General features: G+C 37.6%; 1 protein-coding gene across 14 annotated transcripts in view; it reads left to right on the top strand.

Moving 5' to 3' along the window:
• Hsf (Heat shock factor) overlaps positions 1-26,222 on the top strand; it is a 207,815-nt gene that overhangs the window by 49,911 nt on the left and 131,682 nt on the right. For 4 of the 14 annotated variants that reach the window (XM_067107883.1, XM_067107889.1, XM_067107893.1 and 1 more), the window contains exons 4-5: positions 21,325-21,561; positions 25,918-26,058. In XM_067107883.1, the coding sequence (XP_066963984.1) occupies positions 21,325-21,561; positions 25,918-26,058 (378 nt within the window). Of the gene's footprint in view, positions 1-21,300; positions 21,562-25,917; positions 26,059-26,222 lie in introns of all 14 variants that reach the window. The other 10 variants (XM_067107885.1, XM_067107890.1, XM_067107895.1 and 7 more) reach the window with 3 other exon arrangements.

Consider the following 26,222-nt stretch of genomic DNA (forward strand, 5'->3'; position numbering starts at 1 on the left):
GAAAATCCACTGCATCAACCTCCGCACACTCCACTGTTCCACTTGACGCTACAGCCACGAGGCAGGCCAACAACAACTCCAATACAGACTTTTCACCACAGTTCCCATCAGCAGATAACTACTTTCAAATAGCTTCTGTTAAGGAAGCCCCCAAGTTCTCAAGCTGCTTACACACCAGGTTGAAGGGGAGCAAGTCACTCTATCCTGACACACTCAGCAAATAGCGAGTAAAAAAAAAAAAAAGAAAAAATAATGGGTAATACTCACACAAACAGCACACACATAAACAACACACACATAAACAACATGTACACACACAACAACAACTACAATAGGAAAACAAAAATTCAATCATACAAAGAAAACAAAAAAATTTTCATTATATAAACCCAAACTTCTAAATGCCACCACAACTTACCTGTATATTAGTTTGTAAGACTGGTGTTAAAGTGTTGCCAGCAATGCTCATGGTATGCATTTCACTGCTAGCAATGAGCCAAGAGTGAATCCATGTCACTTCATTATTCAGAATTGTGGATAGTAAGTAAGTTACAAGCAAAGGTTGTGTGGTCTTAGTTTTGCAATAATGTTAAGATTTTTGGGGGTTTATTTAACTCCTTTATATTTCTGTAATCATATATTCATGGTTCTACTTAGTTTTATGATTATAACTTGTGAATTTTCTGTGTATAGTGGCTTGCTCAACCCATTTGAGCTCAGCTTGTGGATCACATAGCTCTTATTCCTTTGGTGCCAAAGCCAGATTTGGTTGGCATCACCAATCTCACACCAGTCACTCATGTGACTTGTCCCACCTTGTAGATGGTGAGTCATGTAGAGATTTTTTTTTTTTTTTGTCTTACAATTGCACAGTTACCACAGTCTATCCATGTATTTGTCTAGTCAGGCAGAGATTCCCATTCATGGGGTACAACACACCCTCTCATTGAGTTACTCATCACCCTTTAGTATGTTTGCCTCTTTTGGTCAAGTACTGTAAATTCAACCAGCTGTATATCTCCTAAAAAACTTTGTAGTGCATTGCATGTATTACATCTCTTGGTAAGTCTTGTAGTATTTTGCAAGACATCAGTTCTTGATGCTGTGGTAACTCGTCTTTCTTCTTATAGAGTGTCTGGAGATGGCTGCTGACTGTAGATTAGGTTACCATAAGGCAAGGGGTTTGCATATGAAAAAATGAATTTTTAAGAAATAAATTTTATATGTCTGTGGATGGATGGCAGTTGGGGACAGTTTCTACCATCTGAGACTGTATTGTATCAGATTTATGAATGGAAAGCAGTATTTTTAGATAATAAAACATGTTTTTCAGTCTTGTATTGCCTTATTACTTTGGACATGGAATCCAGTCACACCAAAATGCATCCTTCGTTAACAAAAGATTATCATGTGCATATTCTTATTGGTTAGAGGTGCTTGCTTTGCCCTCACTTTACTGCGTGACAGGAAACCTAAAGTGCCAAAGAGAGGGAAAGGGTGATGGACATTAAATCATATTACCAGTGGTTTTTAATAAAGATTTTTTGTTATAAAAACACTCTTCACATGAAGCTCATTAATCATATTCCTGAATCTGTATAGGTGGCAGGGAAAAGAAGGCCAACATTCTTGATATCCCAAATCTGAAGACTGTGAGCCTTGAAGATAACATTGAACGAATGTCAAACCTCCATGAAAGTGCCTGGGAGTCCAAGAGCATATAAAACATTGACAAGTATGTGGTAGAATTTACAGAGGTTAATGCTACTCACCAGCAACTAAAGGGCATTCCAACTGTTACCCCAGATAATGACATTGTGGTGCTGTGAGGATGAATGATGATAAAATTATCGTGACCCTAAAGATGAAAACTCAGTGCTTTGCCATTGATAGTACATGGCCCGCTGTGACAGTTGGTCCCTTACAAAAGCATCCAGGTGTCTATGCATCATATACATTAAGTAGAAATTAGGGAAGGTAGATTGTCATTCCCATAGTAGCAAGCCATGTGTTATGATTGAAGACATATAATTTTCAGAGTAGCTAAATCTCTGTCAAAGATACGTGAATATGCCCAGGCAATCACTTGATGGACATTAAATCCATATCATCAGAGTTATATGAATCTGCCCAGGTGATCAGTTGATGGATCCATTAAGACATTGTTCTTAAAAGTCTGATTTTTAATGTGACCCACACAAATAAAAAGTCATTAGGAAGCTGAATGAAATTCCTCCTTTCTTTGTTGTTGAATCATTACAACACAAACTTTGTGACGAAGACAAAAGTTAGGAAAGGTGTTACAAAAGCAATTTTGCTCATATCAAATGGAAGATAGCTAGAAGAGCAACAGCTTCAGATATGGTCATCTCATGATGAGAGATCTTGGTCTCATATGGCAGTGACCACAACCTGGTGTGATCTCTGTATCTCTCATAATTTGTCTGTTTGTTGGTTCTGGAGATGTAGCCCTATTCTGTTGTGGGATGTAAGGTTATAGAAAATTACACCTCTGAGGGTTCCAAGAGTACTACTCCTGCTGCTGAAGAAGTGAGTGGCATGAACTAAGAATTCCGAGCAGCAGCCTAAGCACAGAGCATTGAAATAATGGCTGACCACAGCTCTACCACTTAATGGGAACATCAAGTGGTAGAGTTTTAGTTTGATCCGTGCTTACATCAGGGTTTGGCAAGACTTACCCTGGTTCGGGTATCAGCATTGCTCTACTTCTTATTACTGAGCTGCTGACCCTGGCGCACAATGTTACAACAGTCAAATAAACACACTCCATAGTGGATGACACTGGGGAATGAGAAGCAGAGGTTGTTTCTGAAGCTGAAGAATCAGAGAAAACAGTCGGTAGCACCTTTGTTGTGTGACAAGATGTACAACCTTTTGGTCAAAGATCCACTGTCCAGTCTCTGCACCCTTTACACACACACACACACACACATGTTGAGATGAGCACTGTTGAGTCCAAAAAGACAAACGCTAAGGAATGGGGGGTTTTATCTAAAAATTACGTGGGCATCCTGTTAAGCCATGATAGGTACAGGGATTAAGGGAAGTAACATAGGTTACTAAAAGTAAAGAAATGGCAAAACTCAAAATACTTAATGATAAAATTCACAAATAACCCAAAGTTAGACTTTGAGCCTTAAAAAATTAAATCAAACTGCAAAGAAACATGAGATAACAGGTTACTGCCAAACACGACTGCATGAAACGCACAAAATTTCCCCTAAAAGTTAAGAGCAATAGTGCAAGATGCTATTTTAAGAGAATTTAAAAATAGGTTTCCCAAGAAATATGACCTCATGGAAACTTCAAAATTAAACAAATTAATAAAATGCAGAGTGAAAATTAAATGACAGTCAGTTGAGAGCAAAATGAAGAAAGAAACAAAATCTCACAGGAATGCTCAAATTAACCCTTGAGTATGTTATCAAACACTGGTTTCTGCTAAGCATAAACAAGAAGGTATACTTACAATAAGAAAAACTAGATCAAAGGCATTCTCTATTATATAGCTTGGAATAAATAAAGAAATTATTGGGAATGAAATAAGCACTTCCAAAAAAACAGCAAATGCTATGATCATTGGAGAGCTACTGGACTATGTTGTTGATGCTGCTGGGTCACTTAGTAAAGTGAGGGCAGAATGGCATCTCTTGCAGAATAGATTATGTATAGTGAGTGTGTTTTGCTCCCAGTTACTGGTATGTGCTTTGATGGGGCTGACATTTCAGTTCTAGGGTAATATGGCAATATATGATTTGTGAGCTTTTTGTTAACAAAACAGGTTTTTAATAGTCTGAATACTGTACTATCATTAATTCCTATTCATGTACTATACTGTACTTTTGAAATGGTACATAATGTGCCCCATTGCTCCTATGGTAGCCTGTAATATGCATGCTCAAGGAAATGCATATAAGCACATGACAGTACTGTACTGTATATTGTTTCTGCTAGGTTTCTGTGCACAAAACAGCCCATTCATTATATAAAACACTACTTTTTACTACAGTATTGCACTTTTTTTATATTGATATATTCGGTTTTAACAATGACAGTGAGATACTAAAAAGTTCCTGTTTCTTGATACTTCAGGACATAGGGGCTTGTGTATAACTTAAAAATTCTGATAACTTTGAGTAGCCAAATAGTCCCTAACTGTTTGTTTCAGATTTCAACTTAGTAGTTATTAATATTTTATTCATGAAAATGTGCCCATACTGTATGTGGAACTTCATAGATAGTATGGCCTATGGTCATCTTCTAATTGTTAAATTTCTGTAGCAGATAGTATAGCCTGTGGTCGTCTAATTACTAAATTTCTATAGTATGCAATTCATTTAAAATCTAAATTTGAATATTAAAATCTAACCTTGGGGGGCTTCTCAGTGAGAGTTCAGAATCTTAACAAGGTTTCATTAAACTCTGATAATATTAAGTGGTTAATATTGGAAAATTGTCATCACAAAAAATGAACATGTGATACTGGTGATATGCAATCAGTTTGAATAGGGGGGCAAACCAGCATCTTTTATTTTATGTAAAGTGAAGCCGTATGTGTTAGATTGTTTTCAGAATTTTAAAATGTCTGGATGTGAATCTTCCACAAGTCAAAATGGTTGTCTGATGTCATTTGACATTCATGATTAGTATTTATAAGTTAGATTATAAAAAAAAGATGTTAGTTGTTTTTTCTATAGGTCTGGATTTTCTAGAGTTTATAAGTTTCAGGTAAGTTGGCTGATCCTGTAAGGTTACAATATCCCATGTACAGTACATAAAGGTCAACCATCACTAATCCAGCATCATTGGGACCTGCAGGTTACTGGATTACATACTGGTTAGATTTGAATACACCTAACCCAATAATTAACCACCTCATCCTACCTTTAACATATTCTGTAAATTAGTACAAGTTGGTTAAAAAGGAAAAAGAAACATTAAATGAAAATCAAGTGAAATTTTACTGAAGAACAGGCAAAAAAAAATTATACAGGTAATTCTGTTGACTTACACAAGAAAGTTTATCACTGCCACTTCCAAAGTGAAGAGCTGGAATTTGCAGTCTAAGGACATTTACATGTCTTGAGGTGAAGGGCTGTCAGGATTCCCATCTTATTCATCTTGGAATTTGTTTTTAGATATTTTACGCTACAGGCAGTCCCTGCTTATCTGCGGCATCGGTTGACTGTGTTTCGGTTTTACGACACTCGTCTAACAATGTAATTAACCAGATCTTCAGCCCTGGTAAGCAATTTTTGGCACCGGTAAGTGGTTTATCGACGTTGGTAGGCAGTTTATTGGTGTCGGTAAGTGATTTTTGCTGCCAGTAAGCAGTTTATCAGCGCTGATTGGCACTTGCAGCATCGTAAACGCCATTTATTACCATAATTATTGTGATGCTCCAGTTCTGATGATTTTTGGTTATCGGCGCTTGTCTGGGAATGGAACCCGTCATTAACCGGGGACTGCCTGTATTCTCATTTATATTTTTACTGTATATTCTCTCTTTTTTTTTTTTATTTACAACCCAAAAGATAAACGCAATGCTGTGTAGGGTACTTACAAATGTACAAACTCATTTGCAGGCGTCAGAGAACTTCTTAGAGCTTTTGTTTTGTGTTGTCACGCTTGTGGTTTTTTTTTTATATAGTAACTTACCCAGTAATTACATAACTATTAGTTTCATTCAGCAGCTTAAAATTTAGAAATTCGCAGATCGCACTAGTTTGTTTTGGGCTAGGTGACATGCCTCGCCCACTTTCGGGGGAAAGAGAGGAACAACTTAGGCAAAGACCTCTATTTGATTCTGATGGCTGAAGTCCAGTGGTTGGAAGCAGCTTGAAATTTGGAATTCTTACTTTTCTGGTTGTTCGTTCATCGACAATTGGTGAAGTATTCTTTTGCTAGCCTTGCGGGATAATTAGTTAGTGATAAGTGAGACCTTATCATCAGTTTACGACCTTTTTCCCGTTTTTGGACTTGGTTTTTGGATTTTCATAATGTCTAACACTAGTGTTTCTAGCTTAGGTACTGCAGCAAAGGCTGCAATACACGACTGACCAAGGAATCGTATGACTCACACATGATATGCATTGAATGTAGGGGACAGACATGGTCTGTTGACTTGAGGTGCTCAGAATGTGCCAATTGAGACTTAAAAAAGTGGAAAACTTTAGATTCTCACTTAAAGAAACTTGCTAGGGACAAGAAAAGGAAAGTGACCACTAGGGAATTTAGTAATTCACTAGCTAGTCGGGATTCATCTGCTAAATCAGATATGAATGTTCCTTTAATTTCTACGAACCCGGTTCCAACCCCTCTACCTGTTCAAAACTCTCCTTTACCTGGCTCTCATGTTTTAGATCCCAACCCCATAGCCAGCCTCGAGTCGAAGATCAACATGAGATTTGAATTAATTGTTGAATCGATCGCCCAGTTAGCTTCTTCAGTAAAAGTGCTTGTGGATAAAGGTGATTCAGAGTGCCCAGTGGTGTCCAGTGCTAGTGCAGTGTTAGTGGAGAGGGTGGCTATTTGCCGCCGATTCTCCTAGGCCAAGGTCCCTGGCATACTCCCCAGCACCTGGGAAGAGTCAAACTGGTAGCCTAAGGGAGGTTGGTGGGGTCTCCCCACAAGCAGTCACCCCCTCAGTTCAGTCTAGTCTGTTGACGTATCCTAGACTGCAACCAAGGGCTATTGGAAAGGCTTTAAAGTGGACGTGCATTGTATGTCTTCTAGTTCAGAAGAACTAAGTCCCAAGAGTCAATGGCACTTTTCGGAAAAGTCATGACTGCTGAAAAGGTGTGCAGTGGATGTCGCGAACTCTTGTCCTTAACCTTGCAAGAAGAGTAAGGATCTTGAGTGCCCCTCCTTTAGTCACTGGGACAGCCCAGAGCATTTTTCTTCAGGTAACTTCTTGGCTGAGGATCATCTTTCGGCATCAAGCACCAAGTGTCTCGTAGGCCCTCTCCATCTTATAGAACCTCCTCCAAGGGTCGTTGTTTAGAGCCTGAGCACCCAGTAGTGTCGAAACTTCCTTCAGAAGTTTATCTCTCAGTAGCTTCAGTGTGTCAGCACCCGACTGCCCAGCAGCTCCCTTGCGTGAATTAGCGCCTGAGCTCCCATTTGTAGACTTACGCCCATTGGTGCCTGAGCTCCCTAGTGTTCCGTCTCCGGCGCCCGTCCTTCCTTGTTTTCAGAGCGTCCATCGATGCCCATGTGTCACCGTATGCATTGCACTTCTCCGGTCCCTCCTGCAGTCAGAGTTCCGTCTTTTCCGCACCCTGATCTGTTAACCACACAGGCGCCTCTTAGTACTCAAGCTCCCTCGTCTAGTATTCCAGCTTCTGCAGTCACTGATCCTATTCAGAGTAAACTTGATAATATTTTGAGTCTGCTCAAGAAGGCTCCTCTGGCTTCCCAGTCTCCTGCAGATTTATCTTTGTCACCTGTTTCTTCTGAGGAAGAAGTGTAGGGGATAGGACACACCTTCAGTGGTGTATGCCTCCTTGCTGAGGTTCCTTCTGGCCACCTTTCCTAGCCTCTTTTCACCAGCAACTCCCCCTTCTCCTGCTTCGGTGTTTTTTATGGAGGCTCAGACAGCTGGTTCCTCCAAGTTGCCAAAGTTGGTCCTCTCTTCTTCAGCAAAGAAGGCGCCGAGTGAAATCGAAGGGTGGCTTGCAGAAAAGAAGGCCAAGGTAAAGCTACCTTCCGTTTTCTACCATCCAGGCTTTCACGAGTGAGTTACCACTTCTGTGCCGCAGGGGAAGCTCCTTCTGTGGGGGACTTCTCCATGCTAATAGACTTGGCCTGGAGATCTGCTTTCACTTCGGCAAAGATCATGTTCTCTGCCACGGAGTTAGCGCATCATTTGAAGAATATCTTTAAGGTATTTGAAGTGATGAGTTTTTTAGACTGGGCTGTAGGTGCTCTAGCATGCAAAATTAGAGATTGTGCAGTGTTGCCTCAAGATTCCTCGTCTGACTGGCTGGAAATTCTTTCCTGTATTGACGGGAATAAGAGATAGCTCCCAGGAGTTAGCTGGTCTTTACACCATGGGTGTTTTAAAGAAAAGGGAACTGTGGTGTTCCTTTACATCTAAGGGAGTAACTCCCTCTCAGAGGTCAGCGCTCCTTTTCTCGCCCTTGAATCAGATGCACCTTTTTCCCCAGGCTACAGTATTGGATATTGCTTCTGACCCTCAGAAAAGAGCACACAGGACCTCCTCTCTCAGTCTTCTAGACGCCCTAAGGAGTCCCCTTCCTTTACTCCCAGACCTTCGACGCTGCTGCAGACACATCCCTTTAGGAGTGGCAGAACCAGACTTTGTGCTGGACTGAGAACCAGTGCCCTTTTCCACAGTGTGCCATCAAGAAATCCTCCTCTAAATCTTCCTCCAAGAAGTGAGGACATAGTCTTCCATATGCAGGTAGGAGCAATACTCCTCTTTTGGGAGCAAAAGGGAGCAGAACCCTGGATCGTATATGTCCTGAGGGAGGACTACACTATCCCTTTGTGAGCAAACCTTCCTTAGTCAGCATGCCTGTCACAGTGACGGCTTACTCGCCAGGCTCAAAGAGGTTTGCTGCCCTCTCACATGGAGTTGAGTCTCTTGTTCTGAAAGAGGCCATAGAAGCGGTAGAGGACATTTAATCTCCAGGATTCTACAACTGTCTGTTCGTAGTACCCAAGTCGTCAGGAGGCTGGAAACCTGTAATAGATGTCAGTGCCCTGAACGCCTTTGTACAAAAGACAGATTTCAAGATGGAAACAAACCAGACAGTTCTAGCATCCATTTGCCAGGGAGAATGAATGGTGTCCATCGACGTACAGGATGAGTACTTTCACTTCATGATACACCCTGCTTCGAGAAAGTACCCCAGGTTTGTTTTCAAGGGCAAAGTGTTCCAGTTTCGGGCCCTACATTTTGGGCTATCGATGGCCCGCCAAGTTTTCACCAGAACACTGGTTCCCCTCGTTAGGTGGCTTCGTCTTATCTCGACGACTGGGCTCTTTGTCGCCCATGGAGCAGTTCGTCTCTCTGGGGAGGCTCCATATGAGACCTCTTCAGTATTATCTAAGAGCCAGCTGGAACAGGAAAAAGTTCCCGGACACAATTGTATTTCCAGTAGTGACGGAAATAAAGGAGGTCCTACGCTGGTGAAGTTGCGAGAGAAGATTGACAGAAGGGAAGTCCCTTCTCCCTCTGAACCCCAACTCAGAGTTGTTCTCTGACGCATCAGATCGAGGTTGGGGAGCTCTTCTAGGGAGCAAAGAAATCTCAGGAACTTGGTCTCAAGAACAGAGATCATGGCACATAAACATAAAAGAACTAAAGGCATTACATCTGGGCCTTCAATTCCTCGCCTCAGAAGTGTACAGCAAGACAGTGGCAGTACATTCAAACAGCACAACTGCTCTGTCCTACATCAGGAAACAGGGGAGGGGACTCACTCTTTCTCTCTGTTAGAGACAGCAAGGGACCTCCTTCTCAGGTTGAACCGGAACAACACTCAAGTGGTGACCCGCTTCATCCAAGGGAAACTCAATGTTTTAGCAGGCGAGTTAAGCTGCCAGAAACAAGTCCTTCCCACGGAGTGGACATTAGACCCAGTAGCGTGCCTGGACCTATGGAAATTGTGGAGAAAATCAATGTTAGACCTTTTTGCATCCTCCAGGAACCATCAGCTTCCTCTGTTCTGTTCACTAGTCAAGGATCCTCTAGCATGGGCAACTGATGCAATGTTGCAGGACTGGTCGAACAAAGAACTATATGCCTTCTTTCTGTTCAGTATGGTGAGGCAGGTATTAAACAAATTCTGGTCCCACCAAAATGTGTCCATGATATTGATAGCTCCTTTTTGGCCAGCGAAAGAGTGGTTTCTGGATCTGCTCAAACTGATTGCAGACTTTCCGAGACTGCTACCTCAAAAGCAGCAGCTACTCAGACAACTGCACTACAGGTGGTTTCGTCAAAACCTGTCTATTCTTGCCCTGATGGGGCACAATAAGTTCCAAAAGTGAAGCTACAAATTTCAGAGGATTGTGTTCGAAATTTACTAACTAGCAACTACAACACGTAGCTGAAAAACTTTTTTTATTTTACATTGAAAGCTCTATCAAGCAAAATAAAGCTAACATGTGATGTACAAATATCAAATCTATGATATTTATAAAAATCATAAGAAAAAATTACGGTAATAATAATTATTTCAAAGTATAGTAATTTTTTCAAACTATAGGAACAAAACAATTTGAAATTTTCGTTCATCACAGGATTACCAACATTACCGTTGTATATTTCGAGCAATGTGGAAACAAATATTTAGTATCATAGTGTATTATCAATTATTTTAGCGAAGATGCATAAAACCATACAAGTATCAATAGAATATAAAGGGAAAGTCTCCGTAACATTAAACATAATCAACCATGAATGCACCAACTGTAGATTCAACAGAGAAGTTGGGTGTGGTTGGTAGTTCTGATTTTAGCTTCTAGGACCTGACCATTCGGACTCTACTTCAGCTTTGGCTTCGGTTTTGACCCACGACACAAACGTAACATTATCTACCCAGCCTACGAATCACCAGCCGTGTCCTAGTAGGTTGGGGGGAGGGGACTTTGACCCAATACCCCCATCACCAGCCAGTAATATTGAATAAACAGGTACATCAGTTCCCTCCATGATTATGTTTGCAATAACTGACAGAAAGTAATCACTATTGAAAGGGTAAACTTGATTGCAAACAGGTTTTCTGTTACAAATACAGAACCGTTACAAATACAGAGGGCTTCTCCAAATAATAAAAGTGTTCCCAAATCATTCAAGTCTAAGATCCACCAAGGTTGACCAAAAACAACTGAAAATTCATCTCTCTGACTTCCTCACTTCCTCTGCCTAGGCTTAGGCCTAGACTTCCTCACTTCCCCAGACTTGACTTTGGCGTAGACTTCCTCACTTCCCCTGACTTGACTTAAGCCTAGACTTCCTTACTTCCCCTGGCTTGGCTTAGGTCTAGACTTCCTCACTTTCCCTGCCTTGGCTTAGGCCTAGACTTCATCATTTCTGCTGACTTGGTTTAAGCCTAGAGTTCCCTCAGTTCTGACTCACTTAGGCCCTAGACTTCACTTAGGCTTAGGCTTAGACTTCCTCACTTCCCCTGACTTAACTTAGGCCTTGACTTCCTCATTTCCCCTGACTTGATAAAGAAACCTAATTAATTTAAAATTATGTTCACAACCATTTAGATATCTAAACAACTCAATTTATTAAATAACAAGCTGGAAAATATATTTCCTTGATTATTGAAATAGGCCTAACCATGTAGCCAATGCTGAACGCGCATAAAACTTGGATTTCGTTTTTTTTTTTTCCTACACTAACTTGTATCTTATTTATATTTCATTCAATCAGATGCTAAACTTCTCTGTGCTTTATCAAAAGAAATCATAATAACTTTTGATATGACGCTATAAAAGTAGAAAGTTAATTTACAAATCACATTAGGCCAATGCTTATGCACTCGGTTCCTGCTGCCACTCATGGTGAACACTCGATATCACACATTGAGAGCCACAGATGTTTCTACAGGGAAATTTTTTTTTTGGTGGGGGGGAGAATTATTTTATTTTTTTTAATAAACAATTATTGAACTAACATTGACCATTCACTGGGGAAATACCTTCTGTGGTTCTACAGTTAATCACTGATACTTATTATCAGATAAAGAGGATGACAAGAATTGGAATAAAATATACTAACTGGCAATCCCACAAAATTTCTAAAGAAGTATGATCAACTTTGACTTGCCAAGTGCAGAAGGCAATCTTCAGAAAAAGTCTACCAGGTGAACTGGACCATCTTCAGGTTATGGTGTAGAAGAGACAATGTTTCATCTACTAAAACCTGTATAGCAGAAATAGCGGATTTTCTGCTATACCTACGAACTTCTAGAGGTCTTTCCACTTCCACCATAAAAGGGTACAGAGTCATGCTAAGCTCTGTCTTCTGCCACAGAGGAATGGATTTGTCCTCCAACCAAGATTTGTTGGATCTAATAAAGTCCTTCGAATCAGTCAAGAAAAAGGAAACTCCCTTAGTCTCTTGGAACATAGACATCATCCGTAGATGGCTATCCAGTCCTCGTTTTGAAACCCTATCTCCTTAAGAGACCTTACTAGGAAGACCCTTTTCCTGGTCGCCTTGGCAACAGCAAAAAGGGCCGGTGAGACATGCTTGAGATAGAAGAATTGGCTTTTTCCAAGGAAATGAAGTTTGTACTTTTTCCTTGGGATTCTTGGCTAAGAACAAAACACCATCGAAACCATGGCCTCATTCTTTTACTATTAAAAGTTTGTCTGAAGTTGTGGGTCCAGCTGAAGAGGAGAGAACTCTGTCCTGTGAGGGTCCTTAAATATTACCTCCACAGAACGAAATATTCGTGGGACTTCAAGCAGTCTTTGGTGTTCTGTGAAAAATTCCTTATGGCCTCTGTGTAAGAATGCCCTGGCATTCTTTCTCTGAGACCTCACATCCGAAGCACACTCCATGGTTGGAGAAGAGTTTTTTCCTTCGTGTAAAGTGAAAGCTCATAAGACACAGGAAGTTGCTACTTCCTTAGCATTTAAGCAAAGCGTATCCCTAGCTCCTATCTTACAATCGACTTTTTGGAAATGCAAGTCGGTTTTTGCTTCCCATTACTTAAGGGATATAGAAACAGTATAAGATCAGTGCAGTACCTTGAGTCTGTTTTACATGGCTGGTGCGGTGTTGGGGGAAGAAACGTAGGAGGCATCATTCCTTTCTTGTATCTCTTTGCCTTGCATAGGGTGCTGAGTCCTACGGGGAGCCTTGGAATATTGTGCGCTTGTAGTACCCTCCAGTCTTTATCTTTTTAGCGGTTGGGTATTGGTGTTTTTAATGTTGATTTGTTGTTTTTTGGTGACTGTATTTTTGTTCTGGCTATTTTGTATAGTACTGAACCCTGGGCAAGAGCAACTTGTATTATTTGCTAGCTATCGGAATTGGTCCATCGCTGCAAAGCACCCACTGTAGTAGTAGGCACTCCAGGCTGTACCGCCTCACCTCTACACAATAAGATGAGCGCCAGCCAGAGGCAGTATCTACCTGCAGCAGCTCTCTTATCGGGTAAGGAAACAACAAACATTGATTCAAAGTTAGCAATTTTTCTATTCTCAAATTCATTACCATTGATAATGTTTTGGGGTAGATATGTCCAAGCCCTCCCACCTCCTATCAATGTGGGAATCAGCTATATAATTACTGGGTAACGTACTTATATAAAAATGACATTTTTGTAATAAAATAAAGTTTTATATATACAGTACTTACCCAGTAATTACATGAGCAGAGCCCTTCCTCCTCCCCTCGCATGGACATAAGGGCATAAACAAATTGAGCTTTTTGCTAAGTTGTTCCTCTCTTTCCCCTAAAAGTGGGCAGGGCATGTCACACACCTCAAAACAAACTAGCTCAACCCGCAAATTTAGAAATTTTAAGCTGCCAAACGAGTGAAACTAATACCTATGTAATTACAGGGTGTGTATATTAATAACTTTTATTAAAAAATTTTATAATTTTTTTATATTAATAGTGTTCTCATTTATTTTTAATTTTTTACTGTATTTTCTGAATTTTATTTTTGCAACCCAAAAGATAACCGCTGTCTTGTTCATGGGTATGTATGATTGCACAAACTCGCTAGTGCCAGAGAACTTGCACAAATTGTTTTCGTTTGTGTTGTTATGCCTATGATTTTTTATTTATATTTTATGCTATTCTCATTTATATTTTTACAGTATATTATCTTTTTTTTATACATATTTCAACCCAAAAGATAAACGCAATCATGTGCGCAGGGTACATACGAACGTACAAACTCATTTGCTTGCGTCGGGGAACTTCCTACAGCTTGTTTTGGTTCTATTGTTGTGCTTACGATTTTTAAAATTTATATTTTACATTGTTCTCATTTATATTTTTACTGCATTTTCCTATTTCTAATTTTTACACTTCAAAAGACGAAAGCAATCGTGTGTGTAGGGTACGTAGGAATGCACAAACTCATTCGCTGTCATTAGAGAAATTCCTACAGCTTCTTTTGTTTTGTGTCGTTATGCTTATGAGTTTTATAATTTATATTTTACATTATTCTATTTTTTACTGTATTTTCTAATATTTTATTTTTACAACGGGACAAATTGATTAGTTGGCATCAGAGAACTTCCTAAAGCTTTTTTTTTCATGTTGTTACGCTTATGATTTTTTAAATTCATACTTTTGTTCTCTTCTCATATATATTTTTACTGTATTTTATTATATTTTATTTTTGTAACCCAAAAGATAAATGCAAACATACAAACTCATTTGCTGGCATCGGAGAACTTGCTACAGCTTGTTTTGTTTCATGTTGTTACTCTTATTATTTTCTTATTTATATTTACGCTATTCTCATTTATATTTTTACTGAATTTTAAAATTTTTTTTACAACCCAAAAGATAAACTCAGTCATGTGCATAGGGTACATGTGTATGCACACAAGTAGCACCAACAGACAGTAGTGGCAGGTTGGTATGGTGACCAGGGAAATTGGAAATTGTGGTAGTCAAAATTAGGGCCAGTTTAGTGATGGAACTAAATTAACAATTGGCAGGTTAGTGATGGTTGACCTGTATTTGATTTTATTTCTGCATTAGCATTGCAGTACTTTTGCAGCATTCATGTGTAAAAGAAAGTTTGGGTAGAAATCACCAATTTTAATTTAAAATCAGCAAAACACTTGTAAGTAGTTAGCTGTGAACATATATAGTTGTGATGACAAGACAAATTGTATATTTTAAGATAATTGTAAGTGCATGATTTTGCAATAGTGGGCCAAGGTATATACTGTATTTGTTTATTATGGATAAAGTTTGTAATACCATGCAAGAATGAAATTCATGGTTTTTAGTAAGTAGTTTCAGAAACTTTTCCTGTGAAGATGCAAATGGTTGTTGTCTGAAGGACAGTTGTAAATTTATTTTTTTATGTATTGATTATTGCCCGAAGATTGAGGTGGCAGTCTTTGTTACTAGTGCTTGCACTTTACTCACCAAATTTTTTATATGCTTAGCAGGTATTGTTCATGTTTCATTTCTCTTTTTTTTTTAATGAAAGTAGAATTGTGTTAGAATGTGTGTTAAAATGTAGGAATTAGGAATTGTATGCTCATATGAATACAGTACAAACTTTTGTCTTACTTACACGTTTGATGATGTGTATATTATAGCTGCTGTGAAGTAATATCTGGTAAAGTTTCAGGTGATTATGAGTACAGCATTCTGGTGGGAGAATCCCAGACTTGTATTTGTTACTTGATTTTTTTCCTTTGATGTTAGCATTTTTCCCCAGTCTGAGGACTGGCTTCATTTTAGTGCCTTCAGATTTGTGCGAGTTACATTGATTTTATGTTGACTGATATTTATGTAATACAGTCCAACCTCTTGAAACTGGCACCCTAGGGACCAGGCCACAACCAGACCACAGAACATCTCGGACGATAGAAATCACTCCTAAAAAAAACCGTTATGTAAATAGTCTTGCCAGCTCATTCCACATATATAGTGCTGTGTTATCAAAAGTAGAACAAAGCTTATGAATACTCAGTGTCATTGTTAACTTTAGTTCCTTAGCAAAATTCTGGCCTGCTCCATAAGCATCTCTCCCGAAATGCTTAAACTTTCACTACGTAGGAGCTGAAACCTCTTTGTAAGAGCACTCTCATATTCCAACCTCCTCGCACCCTTCAATGTTTTTTGGCACTTTGAACTTCTGGTATTCATTTTCAACAAAAACCTAAAAATCTGCTTCTTTTGTTTCTTTAAACTGCACGAATATGCGTGTGTATGTTATGGAGAGAGAGAGAGAGAAACTATTGGCCGGATTAGGTTGTTGCGCTGACAGATATCCATTTGAAAAATACAGTTGTACTGTATTACGAATAATGATAATTTTAGTGAAACTTGTTTTACATACTGTGTGCAGTTATGTTTCGTGCATTATTGTATTATCACTGCATTATGATTTTTGAACATGGCAAACACGTACCATTTGCATTCTGCTAATGTTTGCATTCTTAAAATCATCAGCCAGTATCGTATGTTGATTTTGGCTCTTCCAAATTGTTTTGTGGCCTGCACATTATTCTTTTCTTCTGCCACAGCTACAACCATAAATTTAGTGGCATACTTTCTTAACACTCCTCTCCATTGAGTGAAGGATGAATAAAGATTTATTTTATTCTTGTTTATGGAAGTCACTGTTGAAAATTAGCAAATTTTTAACAAGTTGACAGCTGTAACGCAACCCTTAATAAACGTATGTTAGTTATAGTAACCGACATCAGCAAACGGCTGTTTATCAATTTAATTGTTTATGCCAGTACTTGCTGTTGTTTATGCATGTGTCTTGCATTCAGTAGTAAGTGGTTGTTAATTATAAGAAATAGTGATGAATTCTTAGACAAGTCACACTGGTGCTGACAAGTCACACTGTTGGTAAGCCTGATTTAATGTATGAAGTTTTGCATTTAACCTAATAAACTTTTGCTTCTAGGCTTATTTATTAGTTAAAAGCTAACTCGGATATAATATGCATAATCAGTGGTGTCTACTGAAACCAAGGCAGGCATAGATAGTCTAGCCAAGTGTAATCTGCTGTAAATACACCTAGTACTATACTGTACACAATGTATATGATGAAATCATGTTTTGGGATGAAATTTTAATGATTGCAGTATACACAAGATTGGAAAATACTTGAGTATATATACGCAAATTACTGTTCTTTTGTATCCTGCATATTTTTGAGTTTCATAAAATGTTCCTGTTGGAAATAAACTGTGCTTGTATATTTACGGACAAGCTTCAGTTCCAAAATCTAAAAAAGAATCCAAAAACTAATACAGTATGCGTGATGCCGCCCTCGTACCCACTCAAGAAGTAATGGCAGCCTATTCAAAAACCTCTCGGATCATGGGAGTTCCTGGACCATGGAATGCCTGATTTTCGAGGTCGGACTGTAGCTCCATTCTTGGTATAGGTTTAATGACATTACAGTTTATTTTGTTCATGATAATGTTTTGGTCATTTTAAATTGACACTGTATCAGTCCTTTTTATAGTAATTCTCACATTTTTTTCTGTTCTTAACTATCCTGAAGTACCTTGTTTTGTTTTCATGATCGTAGAAAATCAGAAACTTTTAACCTGTGGCATAAGAGCCCCTTTGATATTTTATGACACAAATGACCTAAAACATATTTCATTTCCTCATGTTCTGATGACATTGAATGATTTATCTGTTCAAAAGTAAAAAAAAAATAAGTACCATAAATATTTTGATGTTAGATAACAGTGGTATGGCATCTAGAAAGTGTTGAGATTCGTTTAATTTTTTTGTCAAGCAAGTAAGGGCTGAAAATTCCTATTCAACCCCACCACTGCTTACTCTTGTCATGTCATTACATATTGTTTTGACATGATGGTTAGCATTCAGGTTCAAGCAGTACCCAAGTTCATGTGGTCTTATTTAAAGAGGAATCCTTCCTGTGGTTTTTGAGGAAACAGTGTAGGAGACCTTGGAGCCTTCATCTCTTTTGTCAACTTTGGCTTTCTTGTTTTTGGTTCACAGTATCCTTCATGGGGATACTTTCTTTCACTAGTGTTAGCCTCATTCCCATGTTCTCTAATTTTTTTTGCTTCGAGAATTTTAAGAAAACACTGATATGTCGGGCAGTTGTAATGATAGGATTCTTCTATGTTTCCCTTTTATCTTTCATTGTATGATTATAATGATCTGGAATTTCAGATTGCTTGAGTTCTTCTAGGATGCCTTTTCTACATAGAGAGGTATCGTCTCTCTACCAAATTTTGACAAAGTCATTTGTTTTTTGTATGGTTTGCGTTTAGCATCATTTAAATGCAATATGAAATATGGTGGGGATATATAACCATTCCTTCTACTCCAGTTTATTTCTTCACTCTGATTAAATGAAAAAGGGTCTGTAGACCCTTAGGAAGTCAAGTTTCCCCAAGTTCGCTTTGATGTTTGTTGCATTGTATTTATGAATTTCAAGAAGACTCATAAATACAGTAATCATGTATTGAAAATTAATGGGCCATCTAATACAAGATTTGGTTTAATGAATGTTAACTCATGGTATGAACCAAGCTGTGTTATCATTCTTTCAGTGAAGGATGATATTCTCTGTTCTTTTTTATTTATCATTGAAACTACTTGTTGAGCACCATTTTATTACATTGTAAAAATTATCATTAATGTGCTCTCCTCAGTGAGGTATTTTTCATCCAGTGCTAGTAACTCTTTCTCTTAAGTGTACAAATCTTCATGCAGCCTTTTATTTTCGTCCTTTGCAGCTAATTATGTCTTTCCCTTCATTATCACATCTTTCAGTGACCATTTATTCTTTAGTTGTACTGTATGGTTAGAGGGTTAAGTGGCATTTATTTACAGATATTTAACAATGATACCACCATATTTTTTGTACTTCATAAGTTGATCTAGTTGATTTCTTGGCTGCTTATTGTCTTATTTTTATTTTTATGTTTGCTCCTCATCATAAATGAGTGTTTACATGTCAGATTGTGAAATCAATCTTTCATGTGATATCTTTAAACTTTTTTCTTCCTGACTAATGTCGGATGACACTCATTTTGAATTCAAGGTTGTGTTCTTATTTCATTTGCTACAGCAAGGGGAGGTGAGGTAATATTTATCCCTCCCTGATCATTTTGGTAGTTTCAGGTACTGTGCATAGCAACTTCCTACTTGATGTATGGGATAAGTCAAGGGGGCACTAGCTACTTTAGGGCAAAAAACCTTAAAAAAAAATTACTGTATTGCGAATTAAGGATTGAAACTTCATATATAAATACCGCAAGTTATTGTTTTTGTAAGAGTTTAAATGTCCTGAGTTATGAGGTCATAACGTTATGTTGACTATTTTCGTTGTAGCAGCCTTAACCCTTAATGGACGGGAGTCCTCATTTGAGTATCTATAACAGATTTTAGGTGATGGACAGGAATCCTCACGTGAGTATTAATATTACGCACCATTCAATTTGGCTGTATCGAGCGGGAAAGAGTTTCTGTCACTTCGGTGGCCCATAAATGAATGGTGGTAACTTTAAGCTCAGCTCAGCTCAGAAAGCGGGCGTCTCAGGGAGATCAGTATTCTTCTTGACTAGATGGGGGGATGTCCTGCTCCTCTCTCTCCCATGACATCTTTTTATTTATTTGCTCATATATATATCCAGGGATTGCTGTTGGTTTTAGTGCTTATCTTTTGTGATATGTTGTCAGTTATAATTGTAATTTTGCTAAGAAAAGTGCAAAGAAATATTAGAAAAAATATGTATACCTCCAAAATAGTTACTGCATCTCCTGATATCAGTAAATTTAAATAAATATTTTACAACAAACATACTCTGAATTTGTTACTGATTTTGTAATTATAATTAAAAAAAAAAAATTAATTATTAGAAAAAACATGTATAACTTGGTAAAATTTACAAGTGTTTTGTAAATAGGGTTGTAAATAGTCACTTTCAACTTTCCGTGGAAGGTAGGGAAATTTTTTAAGAATTTTTTTCTTACACCATGTGGATTTGCATATCTTCTGCTTTCCATTGATGTTTTTTTTTCTTAAATTGGCCAACCTTAAAGTTTGCCCGGTCTGGGGGTGTGCATGACATATAATTAGTCCGTCCCCTAAGGGTTAATATTTGGTCATTATAAATAAATTTTTTTCTCTGAATAGCTCAGAATTGTCTAAATGCATCATTATAAAAGTTTTCCTTAATTATCTAAATGATATATAGTGTGGCCATGTTTTTATGCAAGCCTGAATGACATCATAAAATATTCATTTAACAGAGCATTTGTATTCATTTTCTTTATATGTTTGGAAATATCTAAATGTGACCATTCAGTTGCATAAGAAGTATCAATAGAATGCCAAAGGTTCAGTTAAATAGGGCACATATTGGATTTTCTACGAATATTTGATTGTGCAAAAATATCTTTTGAGATAATGGCCAGTACAGTTTCAAGAGACTTTATGGGGCTGGGTATGTAGTAAATCACAGAGCGATATACTCCCCCTTTTTTCTCTGACATCAACTGAAGTTTCATTTACTGAGTAACTGCCTGTATTCGTACAGTCATCACCATAATAACTAGGGTTGCCAGGAAAGCTGATTCAAAATGGTGATCACATATTTTTACTGAGTAAAATGACCATTATGTTGAGTAAATAGGGACGGTTTTTGCTACGCAGCAGGCCAGCTGCACCTTACACACTTGGTGCCTCGAGGAGCCTCAACAGCCCACTAAGTGATTTATGGTATTTGCAATGTGTCGTAATGGACTCTTGAATGCTTAGGAAGAACTTTATTAGTTTTTTCAAATTTCAAGTTTTTTGACCCCAAAGTAGCTGGTTGGGGCGCATGACATAGGTTAGTGGACTCAGTATCACTGCCCTCTTAAATGACCACTCTCCATTATTATGCGATATTCACAATTTACTTTTTTTTTTAAGTTTCCTTGAAATGTTGGTTGTAAGTACTGTACAGATGGAATTGAGTTGGGAATAGTTTGTCAGGTACAGCATTGCATGGAAGATAAAAGTTCTATCACCAGTGTTCCCATAGGGAGATCTTAGTAAACTCTACAAATTAGAAAAAAGAACAAATCAATTGCCAAAATTGAAAAAGGCAACATCAGGAAAGTGTCCAGTTTCAAGTTATTCACATAATTGAACATGAACTTCCTCAGAGAATGAAATGGTTCCTTTTATTAAAATTTTTCTGAGTTTCATTTTGTAATGGCTACTTCAGACCATGGTCATAACTGACTGCTTGTCACTAAATGTACAGTGCTGTTGAGGTCATTCCAAGACTGCTTCTTTTATGCAATAAATTAAGTCCACTTTGTACTTGTTTCCTTTGGATGAGGGATATTTTATTCTATTCCTCTTGTACCTATGGGTGTAACAAAAATATGTGTACTCCATTGACTAGTATCCAAAATTTAGTGTGCTCTGAATAAAAAAGCTTGAGCAGCCTTTTTTTTGTTTGATGTTTTTGAAGTATTATATGAGTGCAAGCATTAGTAACAAATACCTTTCAATGCCACTTTTAATTTTTGTTGAAATAATCTCTCAAAACCTCTATGGTGTTTGACTTGTCCTTTGGGTGTAGGTTTCCCATTTGCATCTTTTACAGCAGCAGCGTAGACTTGCAAGCGATGGAATGGATCTTTCTCAGATACCTACAAGCCGCGTTGGCCTAGAAGATAATAAGAAGCTTGGGAAACTCCTGAATGACGTCCGTGATATGAAGCGTGATCATGACACAATGAGTACAAAGCTTTTAAGTCTGAAAAGAGAAAACGAGGCACTTTGGAGGGAGTATGCTAGCATGAGACAAAAATTCTCCAAACAACAGCAAATTATTGAAAAGGTAAAACTTGTTGTGTCTTGTTCATTTTTGTGAATATGTTTATTTTTTACATCTGTGGTTTTTTTTTATAGTGTAATGTTTCTATCCATGAGATTGTTGGTTATGCAGGGTAAAAAGATAGAAGTCTTTGAATACTAACACTGGACTACATGTATTTAGATTGTGGGCAGACTGTCTCACAGTAATTGCATCTCATCCTTTGATGACAAAAATTATCTATTAAAGGATTGTTTTTAGCAACATGAACAGTTGACTGGATGAGTGAGAAGATGGGACAGGATGGGTCATTATGGAGGGAGTTATCAGCATATCAGTTGGTAATTTGGTCAAGCTTAACAAAGATAAATGAATTTACTGTTATTTAAGTCCTTGCTCTTGTCAGTGTTTAATAGCAAATTGCAGTGCCATTGTTTTTACACTTCAAAAATTACAGCCGTTTTAGTCTTGTTCTAGCTTTTTTATGGAAAGTATATAATAGAAATAGATATTCTTAACTTTTTTAAACCATGAACCATGACATATCCAAATTTGGAGAAAGCAGGATTTTATACATTCTCTTCATCTATGTACTTAGTTTAAGATAACTGCACATTTTTTTAAGGCTAGTAAAAGACTTTGTACAGATTTTAACAGCTAACACAATCTCATTCAATACGGTAAAATGTAGCAACCTTGCATTCTTTTAAGCTATTGTAATTAGTGCTATATCTGGTATCTGCCTATCATCTGTAATTAATTGAAGGTCACTCTAAAAAGCATTTTTAGTTATATGTACGTAATGTATGTGCAAGTAATGAAATTAACAAGGATAATTCCATGCCATGGTTACTTTGAACTAACTCTAGTTGTTGACTAATGTAAATATACTTTGCCTCCCTTCTTACAAAAACACTTAGGGATTGTGTAAGGGGTATTTCTTTCCTTAAGTCTTCAGCTGAAAACCCTCATGGACAGTCAATAGACTATAAGCCTGTGGGGGCTCCAAAGGAAAGTCATCCTGGAGAGAGAGGGAGAGAGAGAGAGAGAGAGAAAAGTTAGTGTAAAAGATGATAAATAAATATGAGGGAACAGAAAATAAAACCAATTAACCTGAAATTCATGAGACATCAGCTGCGAACAGTTATTAATTTGTTCCATGCTTATAAATTTGGAGATCAAAATATTTCACAACTGCACTAGACAAAGTATTCCACATTTTAGCTGTAGCCAAGATAAAACCTTATGCCAGACAATACCACTGAAGCAGCAGCCTGCCCATTGTTACGAGCAAAAACATCTAGGTCAGGTAAAGAAGGGTACAGGGGATGTTTGTCGTTTTAGTAAATTTTTTTGCAACAAGCATGTTGAACTCACTTCATGTGTATGCCAAAAGTCAACATTAAAAGTTTGCAGAATGCAATGACTTTGGATAATAAATTCTTAGCATTTGAAAATAAGGCGCTCGGAAGAATATTAGGAATTAATTGGAGGGATAGAATATCAAATAACAGAATTAGAGAAGCAACGGGGTTGCAGGTGGTCAATGGATATGTTAGATAATCACTCTGGAAGTGGCTAAGCCATGTGTGTAGAACACAGGGAATAGTACGAGATACACCGGGGTGGGTTGCCCTTGGTAGAAGGGGTAGAGGTAGGACAATGAGGCGGGAAAGAGGAGAAGAGTGTTGGGGAGATCTTGAGGAGTTAGCCCAGGACAGAATGTGGTGGTGTCAGTTCATCGTGGGTGCCACAGGGAATGATTGACTGATAATATAATTCCATCCAAGAGTTTGAAATGAGAGTAAGCACCAAAAGACCAAACTGGAGAACAGTACTCCAAACAAGGAAGAAGAAAAAGTAAAAAAAAAAAAAAAATTAAAATGCTTGGATTTGATGGCTTGATCCCGAAACATTCTACAAAATTTTTGCAAGATAACAACTTTTTGAGAATCAGAGGAATCAACTTTTTGAGAATCAGAGGAAGCAATAGTATGTATATGCTTCTCAAAAGTCAATTTTTTATAAAAAGTTACACCTACAGCCCTGAAAGGGTCACTGACATTGAAAATCTTACCATTTAAATGTAAATCAGGATGCAAACGCAAAAGTGTTCTGGATTGAATAACTATCATACTTTGAGTTTTAGAATAGTCAAGTTTCATGCCTTAAGCCTACTCCACTCATGAATACATGCCAGACCTCTATTCAAGGATTCAGTAACCACAAACCTATAACACAGAACAACAGGTAGAAGAGTAGCATCATTGGCGTATGCAGTCAGTTTGTTCTCCAGACCTTGCCACATGTCAGTAGATAAACAGAGAATGTCCAAGAACAATACCTTGAGGAACACCTGTAGGTACTACTAAAGCAACCACACTGGCCATCAACACAGACCCTTTGGGTTCTGCCTATTAGAAATTTGTTTAAGATATTAATAAAAGATCCACTAGTTCCCAATTATCTTAGCTTGTTGGTAAGTGCTTCATGATTCACATGGTCAAAGGCTGCACAAAAATGTAGATTGACCATACATGACTCTGCACTCTCATCAAAAGCAATCTGTGAGATGGTAGATATTGATTGAGTGTAATGCTGGTAGCAGTGTATTATCTTAATAAACTTACAAAGACTTAGAGAGCCACATCTCAAAAACTTATACAAAACAGGTAATTGAAATCAGCCTATATTCAGAAGGGCATGAGGACGGACCTAGTCCCTTAGGTAATGCAGTAGTGTTTCCCTTCCTCCAAGCAGAAAGAAAACTTGCAAGGCCAACTAATCTTTAGAAAACAGTAGTAATCTTAAGAGCAATGATATCAGCAGTCTTTTTAAAAAAGATAGGAAAGATCCCATTAGTGGCTGTGCCATTATAACTGTCAAGGTCCAGAAGCAAATTCATAACAGAAACATTGTCATTCCAATTTTACATTATAAAATTAAATGGTTAAATATGCAGACATTTAAAGTGATGTTGATTGATTCCTTATCCATAGTCATTAGCAATACCTTTCATCAAGCTAGACCAAATCAGCAATGGACTTGTTGCCTAAGATAACTGTTTAATGTGTAGTGTTTATCAGAGAAAACGACACTTTTACAGCAAGACAGTCTGCCCATCATATGAATGACACCCATTCTCTTCTGAGGAAGGAAAAGGAATTTATTATATATTCATATCAGTACAGCTTCAGAACAATACCTTTTAAGGTCTTTTTATCCTACATATTTGTAAGTATGGTTTTATCATATGTACAATGAACTTATAGTAAATTCTTGTTTATCTGTCACAAACATTACAGATATGATATGAGATTATTGATACTATTTGAGTTAATGAGTCTCTCTTACACATTCAGAATCAGTGTTTTAAAGAGAAATAGTAAGAGATGTATAAGCTATAATAACATATATAACAAGGAATATTTGTAATTTAATGTAGTGTATTTGTACATTACTGATTTAATCTAAGGAAAAATTGTACAAGTTTCCTAAATAATTGTGATTGTTAACAGCACTTTATGAACATAACTGAAGTCTAGAATATTTCCTAAATATGACCTTTGGTGTGCTGTAAAGGGTGTGCACCTTCTAAGATGGAAGATGTTGCAGTGCATCACCAACTTACGGGGGGGGATCCGTTCCAGCACCGTGCCATAAGTTGATTTCTGCCATAAGTTGGTGTTTCGGCATTATCGGCATTTTAATGGTGCTGTAACTAGATGTTGCATCGAGTTGCTGCACCATTAACTTGATGCCTATTCTTGCCAGTAGCACTGTCAACAGCGCTTAAGGCGCCGTAACTTGATACAAAATCAAGTTATGGCGTTATAAAACTCCATTAACAGTGCTGCAAGATCGAATCCGCTTGGTGTCGCCGTAAGTTGGTGATGCCTGTAACTTTCATTTGTGAACACTCTTAAAAATCAACAATATATTTACATGTTAGTTAGAAGTAGCCACTGGTCTGGAAAAAGTTTCAAAAGATTATTCAAGTTAAAACTGTCAGATGTCTCAGCAGCTTGTGAAATTAAGTAAATATTAAGTCATTAGCTATTATGTATGCATGAAGAAGTTGGTAAAGTGATGAGGATGAAATATCAGTTGAGCAAGTAATTTTAGTTGAAGCCAAAATACTATTGAAATATGACCAAGTGTCATTTTAGCAGTCTCTAAAGTTGGAGTAAAATTGACAGCTATCTCCTTACCACCTACCAAAGTAGCTGATTAGCTAACAGGTTGTTTTCTGAAAGGGTAAACTGCTTAGGCATAAGATGTGCAGTTTTCAAGAGTTTACGAGCTACTTGTTATTGTGGTACAACAATATAGCCTGTATTGATAAATAATTATTTGTCAACAATAATTTTATTTTTTCAGTTAATTCACTTCTTGGTTGCAATGGTTAAGTCACCATCTAAACCAATAATACCCAAACGGAAGTTTGGACACCTTGCATTGGAGGGTATTGAAGAAGCTGCATCCTTGAATACCATTCCACAGCTATCACAGAATGTTGAGGTAAGTAATGCTCATTTTTTTTAGAAAAATTATTGTTTCTTTTGCACATTTGTGCAGTAACTGGTATTGGTTTGCATTTTTCCTTAATTTTTTATGCACTTAACAGAAGATGGGTTGTACCATATTTTTCTTATTCATTTTTGATATGTTAGGTGGTTATTGCT

Source organism: Macrobrachium rosenbergii, chromosome 8 (genome assembly GCF_040412425.1).
Source record: "Macrobrachium rosenbergii isolate ZJJX-2024 chromosome 8, ASM4041242v1, whole genome shotgun sequence".
NCBI classification, from domain to species: Eukaryota; Metazoa; Arthropoda; class Malacostraca; order Decapoda; family Palaemonidae; genus Macrobrachium; species Macrobrachium rosenbergii.